At 55.9% G+C, this 16869-nt stretch overlaps 1 protein-coding gene across 2 annotated transcripts; it reads right to left on the bottom strand.

Annotated features, from left to right (window-relative positions):
- Positions 1-525: 525 nt before the first annotated feature.
- STK11IP (serine/threonine kinase 11 interacting protein) lies at positions 526-14899 on the bottom strand. 2 transcript variants are annotated; one of them, XM_068544356.1, is made up of 25 exons: positions 14838-14899; positions 14583-14668; positions 12295-12500; positions 12009-12083; positions 11635-11730; positions 11129-11236; positions 10932-11003; positions 9777-9903; positions 9431-9534; positions 9206-9301; positions 8913-8954; positions 8569-8715; positions 8307-8391; positions 7456-7761; positions 7080-7285; positions 6654-6770; positions 6378-6555; positions 4478-4702; positions 4281-4384; positions 3143-3240; positions 2862-3040; positions 2574-2655; positions 2299-2369; positions 1576-1823; positions 526-915 (listed from the first exon to the last, which is right to left on the bottom strand). In XM_068544356.1, exons 2-25 carry the CDS (start codon positions 14641-14643, stop codon positions 766-768), a joined length of 3183 nt encoding a protein of 1060 aa, XP_068400457.1. In that variant the 5' UTR covers positions 14644-14668; positions 14838-14899; the 3' UTR covers positions 526-765. The 2 variants fall into 2 exon arrangements, with proteins under 2 accessions (XP_068400457.1, XP_068400458.1); XM_068544357.1 differs by lacking the exons at positions 526-915; positions 1576-1823; positions 2299-2369 and having other exon boundaries at positions 2579-2748.
- Between the last annotated feature and the right edge of the window lie 1970 nt (positions 14900-16869).

A 16869-nucleotide genomic window follows, 5' to 3' on the forward strand; every position in this document is an offset into this window, starting at 1 on the left:
GCCACATGGGAATTCCTGAACCGATCACCACAGCCACAGAGACACAGGTAAAGGAGTGGGGTCAACCCAACCAGGCCCCTGGGCTGAGTGAGGCAGTACTGGGAAGAAGGCAGGAACGGAAACCACCAGGTGCCTGCCCGGCTCCACGAACCCGCTCCCCAGTCACACTCGTATTCAGCTCCCGCTGCCAATGGCCTGAGAGTCTCGCTAGTTCCCAGCTGAAACTCAGGAGAGGGACAATGTAACTGTCCCAGCTGTTTGTTAGGCAGCGATTTCCACACCAGGCCTCAAGACAGGTGCTGCTGGCTGAGGACTGGTGCCCATGGGTAGGAGTCCTACTGGATCCCATCAGCGGGGGCAAAAAGCAGGGTTGGAAGATGGGGTCTCACAGTTCAAACAAGGCTGCTTGGCCTGTCCACTGGGGAAGAGCCATGGGCGGGGCAGTTTCTGTTAGCAGTAGTAGGGGAACAGCAGGCCTCACGAGTGACACATCCAACTGCACCCATGGCATCCGGAATGGAAACAACTTTATTGATACCTGAGAAAAAGTGCAGGAGAAACATTCCTTCTGACCACTCAGCCCGTTCCCTCGGGCCAGGTCATCTAGAGGCTGGACCAGTCCTCTCACCCTGCCCCTGAGTTGTGGGTCATTTGGGGCCTTGCTGACCAGTGCCCAAAGGCCAGAGAAGTCCGCAGCCAGAGTCTGGAGAGAGAACATCTGTAGCCGTGGCTCCTGAGGCCGGGGGCGGGGCCAGCATGGCAGCCTCACTGGTCAAGGTCTAGAGCCTCTTGGGTCACAGTTCGGAGTCCGATGGAAAACAACTCCTCCCAGGGCTCCCGGATCCAGGCCAGCAGGGCCGTCAGCTGCTCCGGACACACAACGTGGAGTGCCCAAAAGCTCTCCAGCCGGGACACCTGGCAGACAACCAGTAGTGAGGTGAGACTCACAAGGGCCACACCAGAGCAGGGGAGGCAGGGAAGGCCTCAGGGGGACCCACTGCCCCTCCCTGCTTCATGGCCTCTTCTCATCCCCAAGCCTGTGTCATTCCCCATAAGAGATCCTGACTCTGAGTTTTTTAAACAGAACCCAATCAGCCTTGACTGAAGGCCCCAAAAGGGCTTTTGCATTTACCACCTGGTTTCTTTAATCCTCCCTGTTTCCAGAATATCATCAGTCCTGGAGTCAATTCCAAGGAACTGCCGGGGTTCAGTTCCTGGCTCTGCCACTTGTGACCTGGGCATGCTGGTTAACATCCCCAAGCCTCAGTGTCCTCAACTGTAACTGGACTAATAATCATAGTACCTCTTCACGTGGAGGCTGTGAAGACCACACGGCTGGCACACGGGCCCCATCAGACACGAACTCCAAGGAGCCGGGTGCTTCATTAGGGCCTCCCAGCTAACACAAGGCTGGGCTTCAAGTCCAGGGTGTTTCCGCTGCCTACAACTGCCTCCCTCCCTACTGTCCAAACCCCGTGACAGCCTCCCGGTTCCCTGCACCCTGATCCTCTGTGTTCCCCCTACCCTGACTGCCCGTGGTAAGTCCCATACGGCCCGACACACGCGCTCCCACACCTCGTCGTAGAAGACCAGCCGCAGGTCGTCCGGGGCCCCGCGATACAGCAGCACGGAGCTCAGGCTGCTGAGCGGCTGCTGCTCCCTGACACGCACCGAAGGGCCTGGCCCGGGGGCTGGGGCCTTCTCAGAGGCTTCGCCCGATGCCGCTGCAAGAGGGGGCTCCGCCTGGGACCCTATAGGGTCCTCTTCTAACAGGTACAGGGTGGACAGAGTCAGCAACAGGGACACAGGGCAGGTAGAAGGCCCTGGAAGGAAAGAGGCAGGGTGAGGCCCGGAGGAGAAGGCCATGGAAGAGCCCAGATCCCCCGGGCAGCGTCCCAGCGCTGCTCAGAAGAGGAGTGACCACACTGAGGCAGCCACAATGCGGCCTGTGCCTCTGGGGGCCAAGGCTCCCCCTTTCCCAAACGCCAGGGGTCTCTAGCCTCCAAGACCTCTGAGGCCCAAGACAAAGGGAACCTGCCTGACCACCCCACCTCCCCGTGGGAAAGGACCGGCTCTCGTCTTCACCACAAGGATGAGGTGGAGCAGACCCAGACAATCTGGGCCCAAAAGCAAAGGTCTCTGAGCCACAGGCGCCCCAGGGCACCTCCTGGCCCCTCCCAGAGGGGCCGGGAACACCGAGGCCGTTATTTGGGTGGGAAGTCCACATCCCAGCACTGAGAATTGCTACAAGGCATGGAGAGGCGCTGGGGGGCTGGGGGGCCGGGGCGGTGGCCTCACCTTCAACCAGGAATGCCCGAAGATAGAAGAACCGGAGAGGCTCCAAGGAAGGGTCTGTCTCTAGCAACGGCCTGGGGAGAAGGCGGCAGGCCCAGGAAGGAGTGGTCAGCCAGGGGATGGGAAGTACCACGAGGGGGTAGAGTGGGGAGAAGGCCAGGCCCGGGTCAGGAGGCATGGGCGCTCAGGGCCCGACCAGGGGCTTGTGGAGAGAGGGCCCGTGCTCCACGAGCAGCCGTCTGGGCCTCAGCCTGGCCTCAGCCTCCTTATCGACTCACCAGAGCCGATGCTTCGGGGTCACCTCCTCCTCCGTGGCGCTGACGCTCCTCCTCCGGGTGGGGGGCAGAGACTGCAAGACATCTGGACAGAGCCAGCCAGGGACAGGGAGCCCTCAAAGACTCCACCTCTTGCATCCCAACCTCTCAACACCTTCCCATCCTCCGCACTGCGGAACTTCCAAGAGGGATGGGTCCCGTTACCCAGCTGTCTCCGCTGCAGGCACCAGAGCTGGCGCTGTGGCCCTCGGCCCCCTCCCCACCCTCCCTCCTCCCCCTTCCCTCTCTCACCCGTAAGCTCCTCCAGGAAGGCCCGGCAGTGCCTGGCATCTCGGGGCAGCAGGACACAGCCACCTGCCCCGGCCGCCCACTCCAGCCGCAGGCTCTGTCCTGCCAAGCCCAGCTCTATGCTACTCAGATCCTGCAGGGGAATGGCCAGGGTCGGCTGCAGCCAGCCAGCCGGAGGCCCGCTGTGGAGACAGTGAGGGCAGAGTGGCAGGAATGAGCGAGAGCAGAGTGAGAGCATGGGGCCCCGGACGGACCCCTCCCTGGCCGTGGCCCCGCTCACTCACCGGATCTCCCCTGTCACCTTCAACACATACAGCCTGTGGTCAGACACAACCGCGAGACACAGAAACTCCCCAGGGTGCCCTGCCAACACCAGTGGCACCTAAGGGGAAGAGGAAGTTGATGTCAAACAGAGAGAACCAGAGAGGCAGCTGCCAGGCTGAGGGCCGAGCTACCGGCGACACTGCGCGTCCATCCCAGCCTCTCCATCGGCCTTGCTCTCTATCCCACAGCCCCGCCTGCACTCAGACCCGCGGCAGGCTCTTAGCAGGTCTCCCTGCCTGTCATCTTGCCCCCTCCAATCCACCCTCTGACAGAACAACTATCCCCAAACACAAAACCTATTGCCACTCCCCTGCTTCCAAGGCCTGCAGTGGCTCCCGCAGGACTCAGGTTCAAGTCCAAACTCCGTGGCCGACACAAGACAATGCTCCTGAATGAGCCCTGCCTGCCTGTTCAGACTCCTCTCAGGACCCCCACCCCGTGGCTGTCCCGATCACGGCCAGTTCTCCCCACTAGCTACTCTCTCAGGCCTCCATGCATTTGCTGCTTCCTTTTCCTAGAACATTCTTTTCCTCCCTCCTCTGGAACTCATCCTTCAAGACTTGGTTTAGCCATCACCACAGGAAGGGGAGGCTTCCCTGGCCCACACAGGCTGGATCAGATGCCCCTCTACGGCCTGAGCCTGATTCCAGCGCTTGCACACCGCGTCATGACGGGCCGTTCCTCGCACCAGAAGAGAATATGGAGGGCAAGACCGACGTCCTCTAGATCCTTAGTGTCCTGAAGCTGCTCAGAGCTCCACAGAGAGGGTCTGATGGCGTGGGGGATATACAATAATGGCCGGAGACCCCATTTGCTAAGCGCCCGGGGCTGCACGAGGCAGCCTGCAGACGTCGGCTCTCACGTGTGCTCCACACCCGGTGAGGTAGGCAGTATCCTCCCCGTGGTAGAGGGGAGACAACGGAGACTCAAATACCAAGAAACGTGTCCACAGCCACACTGAGAGCAGCTGCCGGAGTTTAAACCAGAAGCCAGACCTGGGGGCTCCAGCGCAACCGCCTGGACACACTTTGCTGTGGTGGAAAGAGGCGGGCACCCTGGTCAGTTGGGGGCACAGGGTAGAGCCAGGCTGGCACAGACCTTGAGGCAGCACTGGAACTCCTCCTGAGCATCGGTGAACACCTCGACGTCCAGGAAGAGCCGGAGTCGGTGGTCCACAGAGCGGAGGCCACAGCGCTCAGGGGCTGGGGGCAAGCGGTGGGCCGTCAGCCTGCCCCGGCCACCCTGGCTCCAGCGCCCCTCCCCCAAACACCCCGTCTCTGTTCGCCTAGACTCACGGGGGCTGAGGCTCCAACTGTGGCGGTCACGGGAGGCCGGTGCCTGAGATGGGGCACTGCCGGCCCTGGTGCTGTAGGCACTGTGGCCAGGAGGGCTGTGGCCAGGGCTCGGGGACTGCGAGGGGGCTGGCGATTGCTCTCCCTGTCCCTGTTCTCCACTGGGGGTTCCAGGGGACAGGAGAACCACGTGATCACTACCACAGTTTGGACACACAGCAGGCGATTCTGGAGGGAGGATGGGCACAGTCCCGTGAATCACACACACAGCACCACACCCCTCCGCTGTACTCACAGCACTCCCTCCCCACTCCCCCATCTCCAGCTCCACACGATAGCTGCTCTGCATGCTCCCAGCCCACCTGATGCCCTCTGCAGGACCGGCTGCTGACCAATCGCTCCCCGCCCCAGTGAGGGATGAGCAAGCCCGGAGCCTCGGCCCACAGCCTCCTCAATACACCCTGCCTTCTCATCTCAGGCTGTCTCAGAGAGGGCCAAACTCAGCCAGGCCCTGCTCTGGGCCCCTCCCACAGCCTTGGGCTGGGCGTGTACTCGATGTCTGAAAGCCCCAAATCAACAGATAAGGGTCCGATTCCAGGCTCCGTTACTTGAAGGCTGTCATCTAAGCAACTCTGACAAGTCACCTAAGCGCTCTGTGCCTGGTGCCTCATCTGTGAGATGGGGATGATGAGGGTATCTACCCTAGAGGGTGGTCAGGATGAGGGAATGGAATCGGGTAAAGATTCCAGGACACAGATCAGCGATGAGAAAGGAAACATTCTTTGAGCAGCTACAACGCACTGAGGACGTGCTAGACCCTTTGAGGTTGTATCAAGACTCTCCTGAGCCCGTTTTGCAAGTGAGGAAAGCAAAGATCAAACGACTGACGCACCCTGCCCGAGACCACACGGCTGGGGGGTCATAGCGGCAGCTACCGTTTGTGGAGGTCCTTGGTTCTATGCCAGGCAACTGTGCCTGGTGCCGTTTTGTCACTTTTAAATCTAACGTCATGGGGCAAGTCCATTCTCTTCTCTGCTCAGATGAGGTGACTGAGGCTCAAATCAAAGGAGAATGGAGCACACAGGAACATTCATGACGAATGCCACCACTGAAAGGACCCCCAGGGCCACAGGACCCATGATGCACAGACAGGGTCGGGGCCAGCGTGGGGCTCTTTCCGTTGCACACACTGTGCTGCTGGGCCTTGGGGGGCTGCGGCTGCCAGGGCAAATTCAGGGTGGGGGATGGAGAGGGCTCAATTTTCTGAATAAAATTTAAACCCCTGCTCCAGCTGCTGCCAAGAAGGGAAAAGTGACTAATAAAAATCATACATTTCAACGCAGGTGTTACCAAGCATATTTCTTTCTTCTTCAGTGTCTTCAAAGACATGGCTTTTTGACTGGTCTGTAATGGAAAAACCTCTCGTCTTAAAGAACAGGATGTGAAGAGATGCCACGAGGCACTACTCGGTAACAAGTAGCTCACAAGGTCAGTCAGGGAAGGACAATCCAAGCCAACCCCCACAGCAGCCTACTCAGCAGCCAGAGAACCCAGCACTGCAGTGGGGGCTCAGTAGGTTTTATGTAGGTTTCTGACATATTAGTCAAAAAAAGGAGGGAAAGGCTCCAAGTTATGAAAAAATAATGGGTATGTTTAAGCAGTTACAGAGATTGTATTTCCTGACTTTAAGGGGGAAAAAAGGATGTAATTTCTTCTTTTCTTTCTTTTTTTTTTTTTTTTGTGAATGCGGCAGGCAGACGGTTTTAATTTTTCCTCCAGGCAGAAAAGTTGGTCCCCTCTCCTCTCTGCCCTAGGGCTCCCCCTCCCCACTCCCACCTCAAAACCATTTTCCCTGAAGCGGCAGGAGGCGCGTGGGTAGGGAGGTCAAGGGCAGGGCTGGTACCTGTCTTCCGGAACAGAGGCCGCCAGCCTTCCTCACCGTCCAGTCCTGACCTGGGCTCCTCTGGCTTGAACTCGTGGCCACAACGCAGACACTGGAGTCTGCCGCTGGGTGGGTCCCTCGCCTCCCCAAGCTGATGCTTCCCCAAGGTGGCTGCTGGGCTCAACACAGCCAGCAGCTCCTGAAACAGGGCGGGCCAAACAGCGCCGTGAGCAGGACCCCAGCCCTCGGGCTTCCAACCTCCTGCAGCCTCCTGGGCCCCACGCCAGGCCCCGTCACCTGGACAGCCGCCTGGGCATCTGGCTCCAGCACCACATAGCGACGCAACTGCCGGTCGGGGCAGATGTAGGAGAAGCGGAGAATGAGGACGGGGCCCCCAGGGCGTGGATCTGAGCCCTGCGCAGGCAGAGGGGGTCGGAGGGATGAGGGTTACACTGCGAGCGTGGAGGAAAACAAAGCTCTGGACTCCGTCAGGATGCTTTTGCTGACCGCCATGCTCCAGCCCAGAAGCTCTGCTCCTCAGCCCCGCCTCCCAAGCCGCCTGGGGCCCACCTTCCCCCCTCAGCGCCCCTCCGAGGCTCTAAGCTCAGAGAGAGAGTGTGGGAAACAGGCCGCCCAGTGCCTGGCACCCAACGCCATGTTGTCAGAGTCGGCTCCCGAAAAAAGCCCGGCGTCTCTTCCAGAACCCCAGCTCCCACCGCTCACCTCGGGCACCGGCTCGCTCTGGGTCTGGGTCTCAGCCTCTATCTCAGCTGCCTCCAGACTCTGGAGCTCAAGCCGTTCCAGGGTTCGAGCTGCTTGGAGCTCCACCTCAAACAGGTGGCCGGCAGTGACCCAGAGAAAGCATTCCCTGCCCCGCAGGCCCCCGGGCCCCTCCAGGGGACACACCAACATGGGGCGGCAGAGCTCCACTGAGGAGAGACCAAGAGAGGGACCCTGTGAGGAGAGACAGGCAGCCAAGACTCTGCCTCCCATGGGGTGGCCGTCCATCCCGAAGGGGTCAGCAGCCCGCACCTGGGGTCTCCTAGCCCCCAGACACGCCCACGGCCAGGCCGCCTCCGCGCGGCCAGCGAGCACTCACCCTCCAGCTCGCTTTGCTCCTCCTCCTCTTCCTCTTTTCCTCCCTCCTCCTCTCCCTCCTCCAGCTCCTCCTCCTCCTGCGGCTCCGGCTCCACCCTGACCGCCTCTGCCTCCTCCTGTGGAGACCCCTTCTCAGGGGGCGGAGGGCCGCGCACAGCCTCTGGGCTCGGGGCGTCCGGAGGCCGGGTGCCGAGGGCAGCGGCCCCGGAGGCCTCCAGGTGATTCCTGTACTGCAGCCAGTCACGGCCAAAGCGGTCCCGGAAGCTGTTCATGAGCTCCAGCTCCCGATGCTGCTGCACAAACCGCCCTGGGCAGGCGGGGGAGCGCAGCTTAGCGAGCCCGGACCGCCACAGTCCCCGGCGGCCCCAGCCTCTTCTGAGCGGGCTCCTCCGGGTGAGGAAAAAGGGGGTGCGACGGCCGGGGGAGAGCCAGGTCAGGGGGAGCCCGTCCCAGAGCGCCTCCTGTGGGACACTGCGGTCACGTGCGCCTCAGAAGCGCGCGGCACCTGCTGCTTTGGGAGACTGGACAGACCCAGCAGCACATTTAAGGTCCTGAGACGTCCTGAAGAAACTACTTAACTCTCGCTCAACACAGCTTTTCCCAGACTGACCGGGCCACGGAATCCTTTCATCGCCTGACCTCTGACATCCAACAGAAACGGTGTTCCTTGAAAAACCCTTTGGAAAGTGCTGCCCAGGAGCAGTCTCTTCTCCTTTCCCCAGACTAAAAGGAAAGCGGAAGGACGACGAGGCCCCTCACAATGCTCCACTCCACCAAAAATAAAAGTCCTCCCAGCCAGAAGACTGGAGCGCGCTGGACGGGGGCAGGGGGGCTGGCGGTGGGCTAACTCACCAGCCGGGGAGGGGTCCAGAGTCCGGGGCTCCGGGTCCGTATCACTGGGTTCCGAGATACTCGCCCGCCTCACACGGACTCGGCTCTGAGGTCGGGTAGAGGGACCACATTCTATGAAAGCCAGGGGCCTGCCACCCAACCTGCCCAAAATACCCACCCACAGGCAAGGATAAGCCCTTACTTACTCCCAGTGCATCGGCTAACCAGAGCCACCATTGAGGCACCCAACCCCGGGCACGAGGCAGCCTAGGACACCGTTTACCTTAACCTTACGAAGCGGGGGCTGGGCCACAACGCCCCCCGACGAGGGGCTGTCACTCAAGTCAGGGCCGCCGGAGGTTTCTGTGGTACTCCCCACCGGCCAGGGCAGAGGTGGGGCCATGGGGCCAAGGCCTGAGGATGGGGAGGTCTGGCGTGGGGCAACAGGAAGGAGAAAGAGGTCGGAGCCAGGGAGCGCCTCTGTCCCGCCCGAGCTCGCTGAGAGACGGGACACGCTTGCCAGCTGAGCAGGCAGCCCCCTCCCGCACAGCCCTCTATTTCCCTCAGCCAGTGCCCTCCCTTCACATCCTCCCAAATCGATCCCGCCATCATTCCCACCACACGAACCTGAAAATCAGTCAGTGACAAGGCCTTCCCATCAAGAAGGAACTGAGTGAAGATAAAAGGGGAGGGTAGTGTCGGTGGGGAGCACACGCCCTGCGGAGCCCCAAGCCAGGGCTGGGGGTCCTCCTAGCCCTGTAAGCACCAGCAGGGTCGGCGAGGGGTAACAGCATGATACGCAGGGGGTCCAAGGCCTTCGTCCCTAGCCTAGGGATGGGGGTGGAGAGGCAAGAGGGTGCAGGGGCTGGGGAGGCCTGGCAGGAAAGGGAAGGCAGAGCAGACGCGGGAAGACCACTCACCCCAGCAGCAGCGTCCCTGGCGCGGGGTGACAAGCACCGGGCGGTGGCCGCTCGGTGCTCAGGGTGGAACCACAAAGGGTTCCCCTCCAGGCAGAGCTGGGGACAGGAAGAGGAGGCTGAGGCAGGGCTTGGGTGCCCCCGTGTGAGGAGGGATGCTGAGCAACTCAGCACGGGGGGGAGGGAGGGAAGGAAGGAGGGGCGCAAAGCTAGCTCCTGGGTCCTCACCTTGCGGAGCTCAGCCAGCAGCCACAGCGGCGACAGCTCCCTGTGTCGTTCCAGCAGGTTGTAGGCCACATCCAGGTGCCGCAGGTTCCGCAGCTGCTCCAGGCCTGGGGCAGGGGTGAGAGGGGAGGAAGGGCATGCGGGTGAGCAAGGGTGGAGGGGGTGGGGGGCAGGGTGGGGGGGGCACAGCAGAAAGGCCAGCCTGGGCACCTCAGACCTGCCCGAAGGCCGCATGAGAGGCTCTGGGGGCACACGGGTCCCAGGCCGCCGAGTCTCACACTGCCGCCGTTCCCCTCCACGTCTGCCCCGCCCTCCCCTACAGCCTGGCCGCCCCATCTCCCCCACTCACCGTGCAGGCTCTGGAGCTCATTGCCTCGCAGTATCAGGGTCCCCAGAGCAGCCCCCGAGGGTCCCATTCTCGGCACCAGACGCAGATGGTTATAGGAGATGTCCAGATGGCAGAGCTCAGACAAGTCCTGGGAGGGGGTGGGGGTGAGGAAGATTCTCTCCTTGACCAGACTCTAGTCAGGCTCCTCTGAACCCTCTTCTCGACTAGGCCTCAACCTTGGCCTATAAAGACTGCAGACTGTCAGCACAAATGATTTCATCCCCCCCACCTCCCCCCACATTAAGGCTTGCACAAATCTACCAGTTTCTGATAGCTCCAGAACGACAACTCCAGCCCCCTTACACAGCTACCCAGAAAAACTCAAGGCTGCCAGAAGGATTTAGTTTGCTCCAGCCAACGCCTGAAGATAGGGCCCAGGTCTCCCAGCCTCCATGGGACTTCGAAAAGTGCCAGTTAGCAAACCAGGCAGGTTTCACACAGACCAATGCCCGTTTCCTGCTCTTCGTAAATTTCCCCTTCCCTGACTTCAGAGGAACCCGTCTAGAGTTTGGTCAAGGAGAGAATCTGCTCAAGCCCCCCATTGTCCCCCTTCCCACTAGCTCACTCTCCGTTGAAAACGCCCACCGATGCACAAATCAAACTTGAGTTCAGTTCACGCTGAATAGCTTATTACTGATTAAAATAGTTTTACTACTAATTAAATATCACAAATAGTTTATTACCATTTTAACTAGTATCCAGCTTTATCTCTGACAGGGAGACATGGGAGAAGTGTTCTTCATCCTCACCACGAAAGCTACCCTTTTCTGAGCTAGGCACTGGGCTACGTAACATCAGATACCATTCACAGTCATTTTAATACTATAAAAGTAGGTACTCCTAGGATGTGCACTTTACAGATAAAAAATTGAGAGACTAACTAATTTGTCCCAAATCACACAGGGATAGGAGTTGAGATTTGAACACTGCTTTGTCTTATGCTGGAATCTGTGCCTCCAAACAGTACCACCTCCCAGAATGCGGCTCTGAGGGGGTTAGGGGCCTGGGGGCGGGGGCAAGGGCAAGGTGGGAGCAAAAGGAGTCCAGGAGAGAGGGTCAGAGCAGAACAATCAGAGGCCCCAGTGGCACCCGCCCAGCCAGGCTGTTCCTACTCACCCTCAGGAAACCCTCACAGTCCTGGACCTGATTGTGGCTCAGGTTCAAGAAGCGCAGAGCTGACAAGAGACGCTGAGGGGGGACGGGAAAAGGAAGTGGAAAATGGGACGCCCCCAGGCAGCCAACCGGCCCTCCTCCCGAAGGACCCGTCCCTGCCGTTCCCCAGTTCCCCAAAGCCCCTTCCGAGGCTCACTCACCAGCGAGCTGTCTAAGGCAGTCAGACTGTTGTAGCTGAAGTCGGCAGAGAGCAGCGCCAGCCAGGGCAGGGCGGAGCAGAGGTCACCACCGCAGGCTGAAAGGAGCTCCTGCGCAGGCAGGCAGGTGCTGTTACCTCCACTCTCCCCTCCCTACCATGCCAAGACCACGCTCTATCAGCCGGCCGTTCATTCACTCTTTATACACTGAGCTCGGTCTGGAGATGAAGACTTAAAGAAAGCCCAGGGCCCTGTCCCCAAGGAGTTCACTGTGGGCAGAGCGGGGAGGCAGACACGAGGATATCGCATACAATATGCTAGGCATGACTGTAAACATATGGACGGGCACAGAGTGCTGCAGGAACACAGCAGAGGGAGCAAGGACACTGGGTCCAGAGGGAGGTGGGAGGCAGGAGGCAGGGAAGGCTGCAGAGAAGGCGGAACCCCAGAGCTTGGTCCTCCACGTCCCTCAGGACAAGGCATCCAGGTTCACCCCTCACCCTCCTCACCTCTAATGCCTGGAGGCTCCTGCTGCAAATCAGGGTCTCCAGCTGGGAATAGATGGCACGGAGGCCATGGAGGCAGTGCAGGGGGACACCTCGGAGCTGGGGCAAGGGAAGGGAGGGAGGGAGGAAGACTGAACTTCACAGAAGACAGAGGTCTCATCCCCACCTCCCAACAGGGAGGCAGGAAAAGATGACGAAGCCACCTATGGTTCAGGGCAGCATTAAGTGGAAGACAGTGGGTGGCACATCACTGCAGAGCAACGAGCACACTCAGGTCTGCCCCCCACACCCCACCAAAAGAGGCCACATCTCTTTCCCCGCCCCAAATGGCTGCTCAAGCTGGGTTTTGTGCACTGACATCCCCCAATACCCCATACCTCCAGCTGCCGAAGGGACTTGAATGGAAAGATTTTGATGGGCCCTGGGAGGCCAAGACCTGGGACATGGACCAGCTAAAGAAAAAAACCAAAAAAACACTCAGGTCACTGAGGTCCAGCACATGTCCCTTTCCTTGGCCTCTCTTCCCTAGCACTGCCAAGCACAGCTCTCACCTCATCTGAATCTGGGCCCTGCAGACTTCGTGCACTCATGCCGTACCCCCAGCCCCGCCTCCACTGCTCTTCTGGGCTTTTTGTATATCCTACCCCATTCCCACCCCAGAACCTTGAGTGAAAGCGTTTTCTGCAGCACATCAAAGAGGAACTGAAGCTGGAGGATGACGGGGGAGTCGGCGGGGTGGGAAGGCAGAGCCACAAAGCCTGTCTGGCCAGGGCCCCATGGCCCCAGGTGCAGCTCAAATACGTGGTTCAGCTGCTGCAGTGTGGCAGTGAGCAGGCTCAGGGTGCTACGGCCAGACAGGACCGCATCCCCTGCAGGGAGAGGGGCAGACAGGAGGAGCACATAAGAAAAGGCTCTTTCCTTTTATTCTAAAACTTGTGACCCCAGGATACACCCACTCCAACTCATACTGTTGATCCTCCACTACAGGATCAAATTTTTTACCTCTTCCTTGCTCAAAAGTCTTCAACAGCTCCCCTCTACCTTCAAAAACTCCTAACTTTTCAGCCTGATATAGCAGACTGCTTTGCTACAAGACTCCAACTTTTCTAAATTTTCCTTCACCTTCTGCCCAAAAGAGCCTGGCCTACTCACAGTGCTGGAAATACAGTCGACTTGGTTCCCAGCTTCCTCATTTTCTGACACACCCCCTTCCACTCTGCCCAGCTTGAGACGTACCTTCTCTCCAGGAAGCTTTCTCAACACACAACACTGCTGAACTTTTCCCCATAATCACTCATCTTATATTAAAGTTGATTGCTTTATCTGTATTTTTTTTTCTGATTGCAAAAGTAACATGCGCACTTACAGAAACTTTCAAACAACACTAAAATACATGTCATGGAAATAACCACTCTATAGCACTAAGGTATTGTTATTGCTCTCCATGTTAAAACTGCTTTCTCCAATGAGACTCTCATCCTTGAGGGCATCTTTGGTATTCATTACTGCAACTAAGAAAATACAACTACAAGGTAGGCAAAGAGGATTTTTTTTAAGTTTTTTGAAAAAATAAGGATTGACTAGAAGGATTTTGCAGAACTAGTACAGACAGGTCCCTCATACCTTTAAAATGTAATCCCTAATCGTTATATTTTATATGGAGTACAATATCAAAACCAGGAAATTGGCATTGGTACAATGTGTATATATAGATCTATGCTATTTTGCTACATGTAGATTCCTGTAACCACCACTACAATCAAGATGCAAATCTATTCCATCAATGCAACACTCTCCCTCCTGCTACCTCTTTAGTCACTTGTGTCCCTGCACATGCATGCGTGCACGCGCACACACACACACACCATCAGCCCTAACCCCTGGAACCAAGTCAGATTTCTGCTGAATAAATTATCAACTCCTACAACCTTGTATGAAGGATTTTCTATGTACTTAACACTGAGGATAGATACAGACAAGGTTCAAGGACTCTCCCCACCCTCAAAGAGCCTCCCAGTCTACAAGCGGAGATAAGACATGTGCACAGTTAGTACTACAAGCCAGAAAGTAAAAATGCTATAGAGATTCCACAGATACCATCAATAGGAGTGCAGAGTGATGGAAGGCAGCTAACGTTGAGTACTATGTGCCAGACATGTTACTTCATTTAAATGTCATCAGAATCTCCTAAAAAGCACTGTTAACACTCTCTTACAAATAAGGAAATTGGACTTCAAAGAAGAATCTCGATTGAGATCATACAGCTGGTAAGAAGTTGTCCATCTGATCTCAAAGCCAGTACTTGTTCTACCACAACTAATGCCATCCATTACTGAACAACGACTATGGCTCCACTGTGCCCAGGCTCCAAGGAAAGAAATTATAATAATTACTACCAATTTTGAGCACTTACTATATATGCAATCGTTGTCCTAAATGCTTTATGTGAATTAAAATTAATCCCCATAGCAAACTTTGAGATAAGTACAATCATTATGTCGTTTTCCTGGTGAGGAAAACTAAGGCTCAGAAAACTTAAACAATTTGGTCAAGTTTGAAAGAGTTGGGATTCCAACCCAGGTGGGTCTGACTTCAAATCTCGTGCTTTTAATTATGCTAAACTTAGTGCTTTGCCACAGAACGATGATTATGACCAGTCCTTGGTCTCGAGGGGCTTATGGCCAAGTAACCATCACTTCCCTCTGAGAGTATCAGAGAACGCATGAAGGAAGTGGCACTGGAGTTTGGCCTCGAGGGATGGCTAAGATCTAAACTGTCAAAAGACAAAGGACAACAGAGCGAACAAACCCCGGAGGAGTAAAGAAATGAATTCTTCGACACCCAAACTCTCGTGACCCTAAACAGCTGTAACCCCATGACTCTTACGGGGCGTTTCTCTGGGAGGTAGGAAGTACCCCATATCGCCCCAGCCCAACCGGAAGTCTACTCACCGGACTCACGCAGCAGCCCAGCGAGCTTCCACACCAGGGCGTCCCGCGGGGCGGTAGTCATGGCCACAGGACGCTGGGGGCGGAGCCTGAGCAAAAAGGAAGCGGAAGAGCTTCAGGTGGGTGGTAGTGCCAAATGGCCGAGACGTCCGCGCAAACCGAGGCCTCGCGGAGAGAAAAAAAACAAAAAGGAGAGCGAGTAAGAGCTCCTCCTTGGTGCCCTTTCAAGGAGCATAAGGTCTAGCCAGCCAGACTTACCTTCCTGTATAATCCTGCCACCAGCTCTGCTTCCCGGCGCCTATCAATAATGGATAGGAAGTCCCGCCCCGGAAGAAAGGCGCGCGGGAGGGACGGCCGTAAAGCAGGCCTCCGCTGCCGGAAACCACGCCCTAAGTCGTGCGAACGTGTCGGGTGGGGGGCGGTGCCCACTGGTTCTGTCGGGGGCGGGCCTTCTGCGGTGGCAGCTGGTTGAGCCCAGACCACTGCTGCAAGTTGGGCCTCCGTCGACCCCGCCCAGCTGTAGGCTCTGCACCTCCTGAGACGCCCGCTGGGCTCGGCGGTGCTCCTTCGAGCCAGTGAGGAAAATCTGACTCCTTGTTTGCAAACTGGGCGGGGAAGCAAAGTTTAGAGAAAAGGAATTTTCTGTTGGTAAGGAAAAGACTCGTCCAAAGTGAACGCTCCTTTTTCAATTAAAGGAGAGCGTGTCCGCCATGGAGGGACTTTTTTTGACATGTGTGAAAGAGCTGGAGCTGGCGGAGGTGCCATTTCTTGGGTTTCTTTGACAGTTTTTACTTAATCTCGCTCCAGACTCGCTTTTCTTTTTTGCTTCATCAATATCGGGCTCTCTCATTAGCGCTTGTTAGCCCTCCACGTGCACCTCGTCCTTTGTTTTTTTTGTTGTTGTTGTTGTTTTTACTTTGTTTTCTAACAGCTAAATTTAAAAGTTGTTATTGTTTCGGGTTTGAAAATGAGAAAACGGATTCACAAAGCTTAGGTTACTTGGGAAGGTCGTTCAATTAGTAACCGATATTGCTGAGACTGCCAAGTTCCCGTTGTAGCTTTCACCTGGCTCCTGGTCAAATAACAGACGTCGACTACAGAATTAGATTAAGAATAATGTCTCTTAACAGAATTTCTTGTTTTCAAGGAGGGTTTGTTTGGTTGGTTGGTTGGGTTTTTTTAATGTAGTGCCCTATTTTCTGATTTATTTTCAAAATGAATCGTAAGCCAGTTGAGAGTAGGAATAAGGAATAAGGTCATAGTCATCTTTATCCCAAGTTGCAAAATTTGAAGGATCTTCTTTTCTGAAGACAAATTATTTGAAATGGCAAGTTATGCCACTAAAGCACAGTTTGGCGACTATGGCATACTTCGTGTGGTCTGAGCCCAAAGCCTAAAAGACAGTGAAAGGGACTAAGAGGAAGCACGTCATGATCAGCGAAGCAGTATAGAAATATGAAGTAAAAGTAAGACCTCGATATATATATATATATATATTTTTTTTTTTTTATTGGAGTATAGTTGCTTTACAATATTGTGTTAGTTTACCCTGTACCGCAAAGTGAGTCAGCTATACCTGTACATATATCCCCTCTTTTTTGGATTTCCTTCTCATTTAGGTCACCACAGAGCATTGAGTAGAATTCCCTGTGCTCTACAGTAGGTTTCAATATATTTTTGTTGAATTATTAATCCCATAAGGGTGATGATTGTCAGTCCCTGTTTATCAATCGCCTGGAACCCGGGAGGTCGGATCTCCCATACTGTTACTGCTAATTCTATCCTTTTTAGACAAGAAGAGACAGATTCTTTTGATGTTTCTGACATTGTAGTGCTTTGAAATCAATTTCAGGGGTGCCTCTCCAGCCCACATCGTTTTTCACCATTCCTGTGGGTAGCCCCTATAGCCATATTTGTTCTGCATCCCCTTGAATGTAAAAGGGGGACAAAGAGCAGCAAAGAAAGCTGAACTACAGAGGGAGAGGAAACCATCTCCCAAGAGAAGCAACAAGAAGAGACCAAGCAGTTCTTTTTTCCAGCCCTGTGTGAGGCCCACTCCCCTTTCTGCCCTTGGCCTGCAGGGGAGGCCTTGGCCACCTTCCAAAGAATTCTCCCCACCCCACCCCTTTTTTTTCCCCTAAGTTAGTTTGAGTGTATTTCTGTAAAGTGCTACCATAAGGACCTGGACTAAAACAAAACCTTTGCAAAAACTTAAAGTCTGAAAGGGAAAAAAATTATCCGTTCACCATAACAGAAAAAGAGAGAACCTACAACATTTTGAGAAATATGC

The sequence above is a fragment of the Eschrichtius robustus genome, chromosome 5 (assembly GCF_028021215.1).
Source record: "Eschrichtius robustus isolate mEscRob2 chromosome 5, mEscRob2.pri, whole genome shotgun sequence".
Classification (NCBI taxonomy): Eukaryota; Metazoa; Chordata; class Mammalia; order Artiodactyla; family Eschrichtiidae; genus Eschrichtius; species Eschrichtius robustus.

Bases quoted from the DNA above. Each gene is read 5' to 3' on its own strand.
- STK11IP (XM_068544356.1), bottom strand. From the start codon at position 14,643: ATGACTACCGCCCCGCGGGACGCCCTGGTGTGGAAGCTCGCTGGGCTG. The intron at 7,286-7,455 runs GTGAGTGCTCGC...GTCTCTCCTCAG, and splicing joins GGAGCAAAGCGAGCTGGAGG to TGGAGCTCTGCCGCCCCATG. The intron at 1,824-2,298 runs GTGAGGCCACCG...CTTTCCTTCCAG, and splicing joins TCGGGCATTCCTGGTTGAAG to GGCCTTCTACCTGCCCTGTG.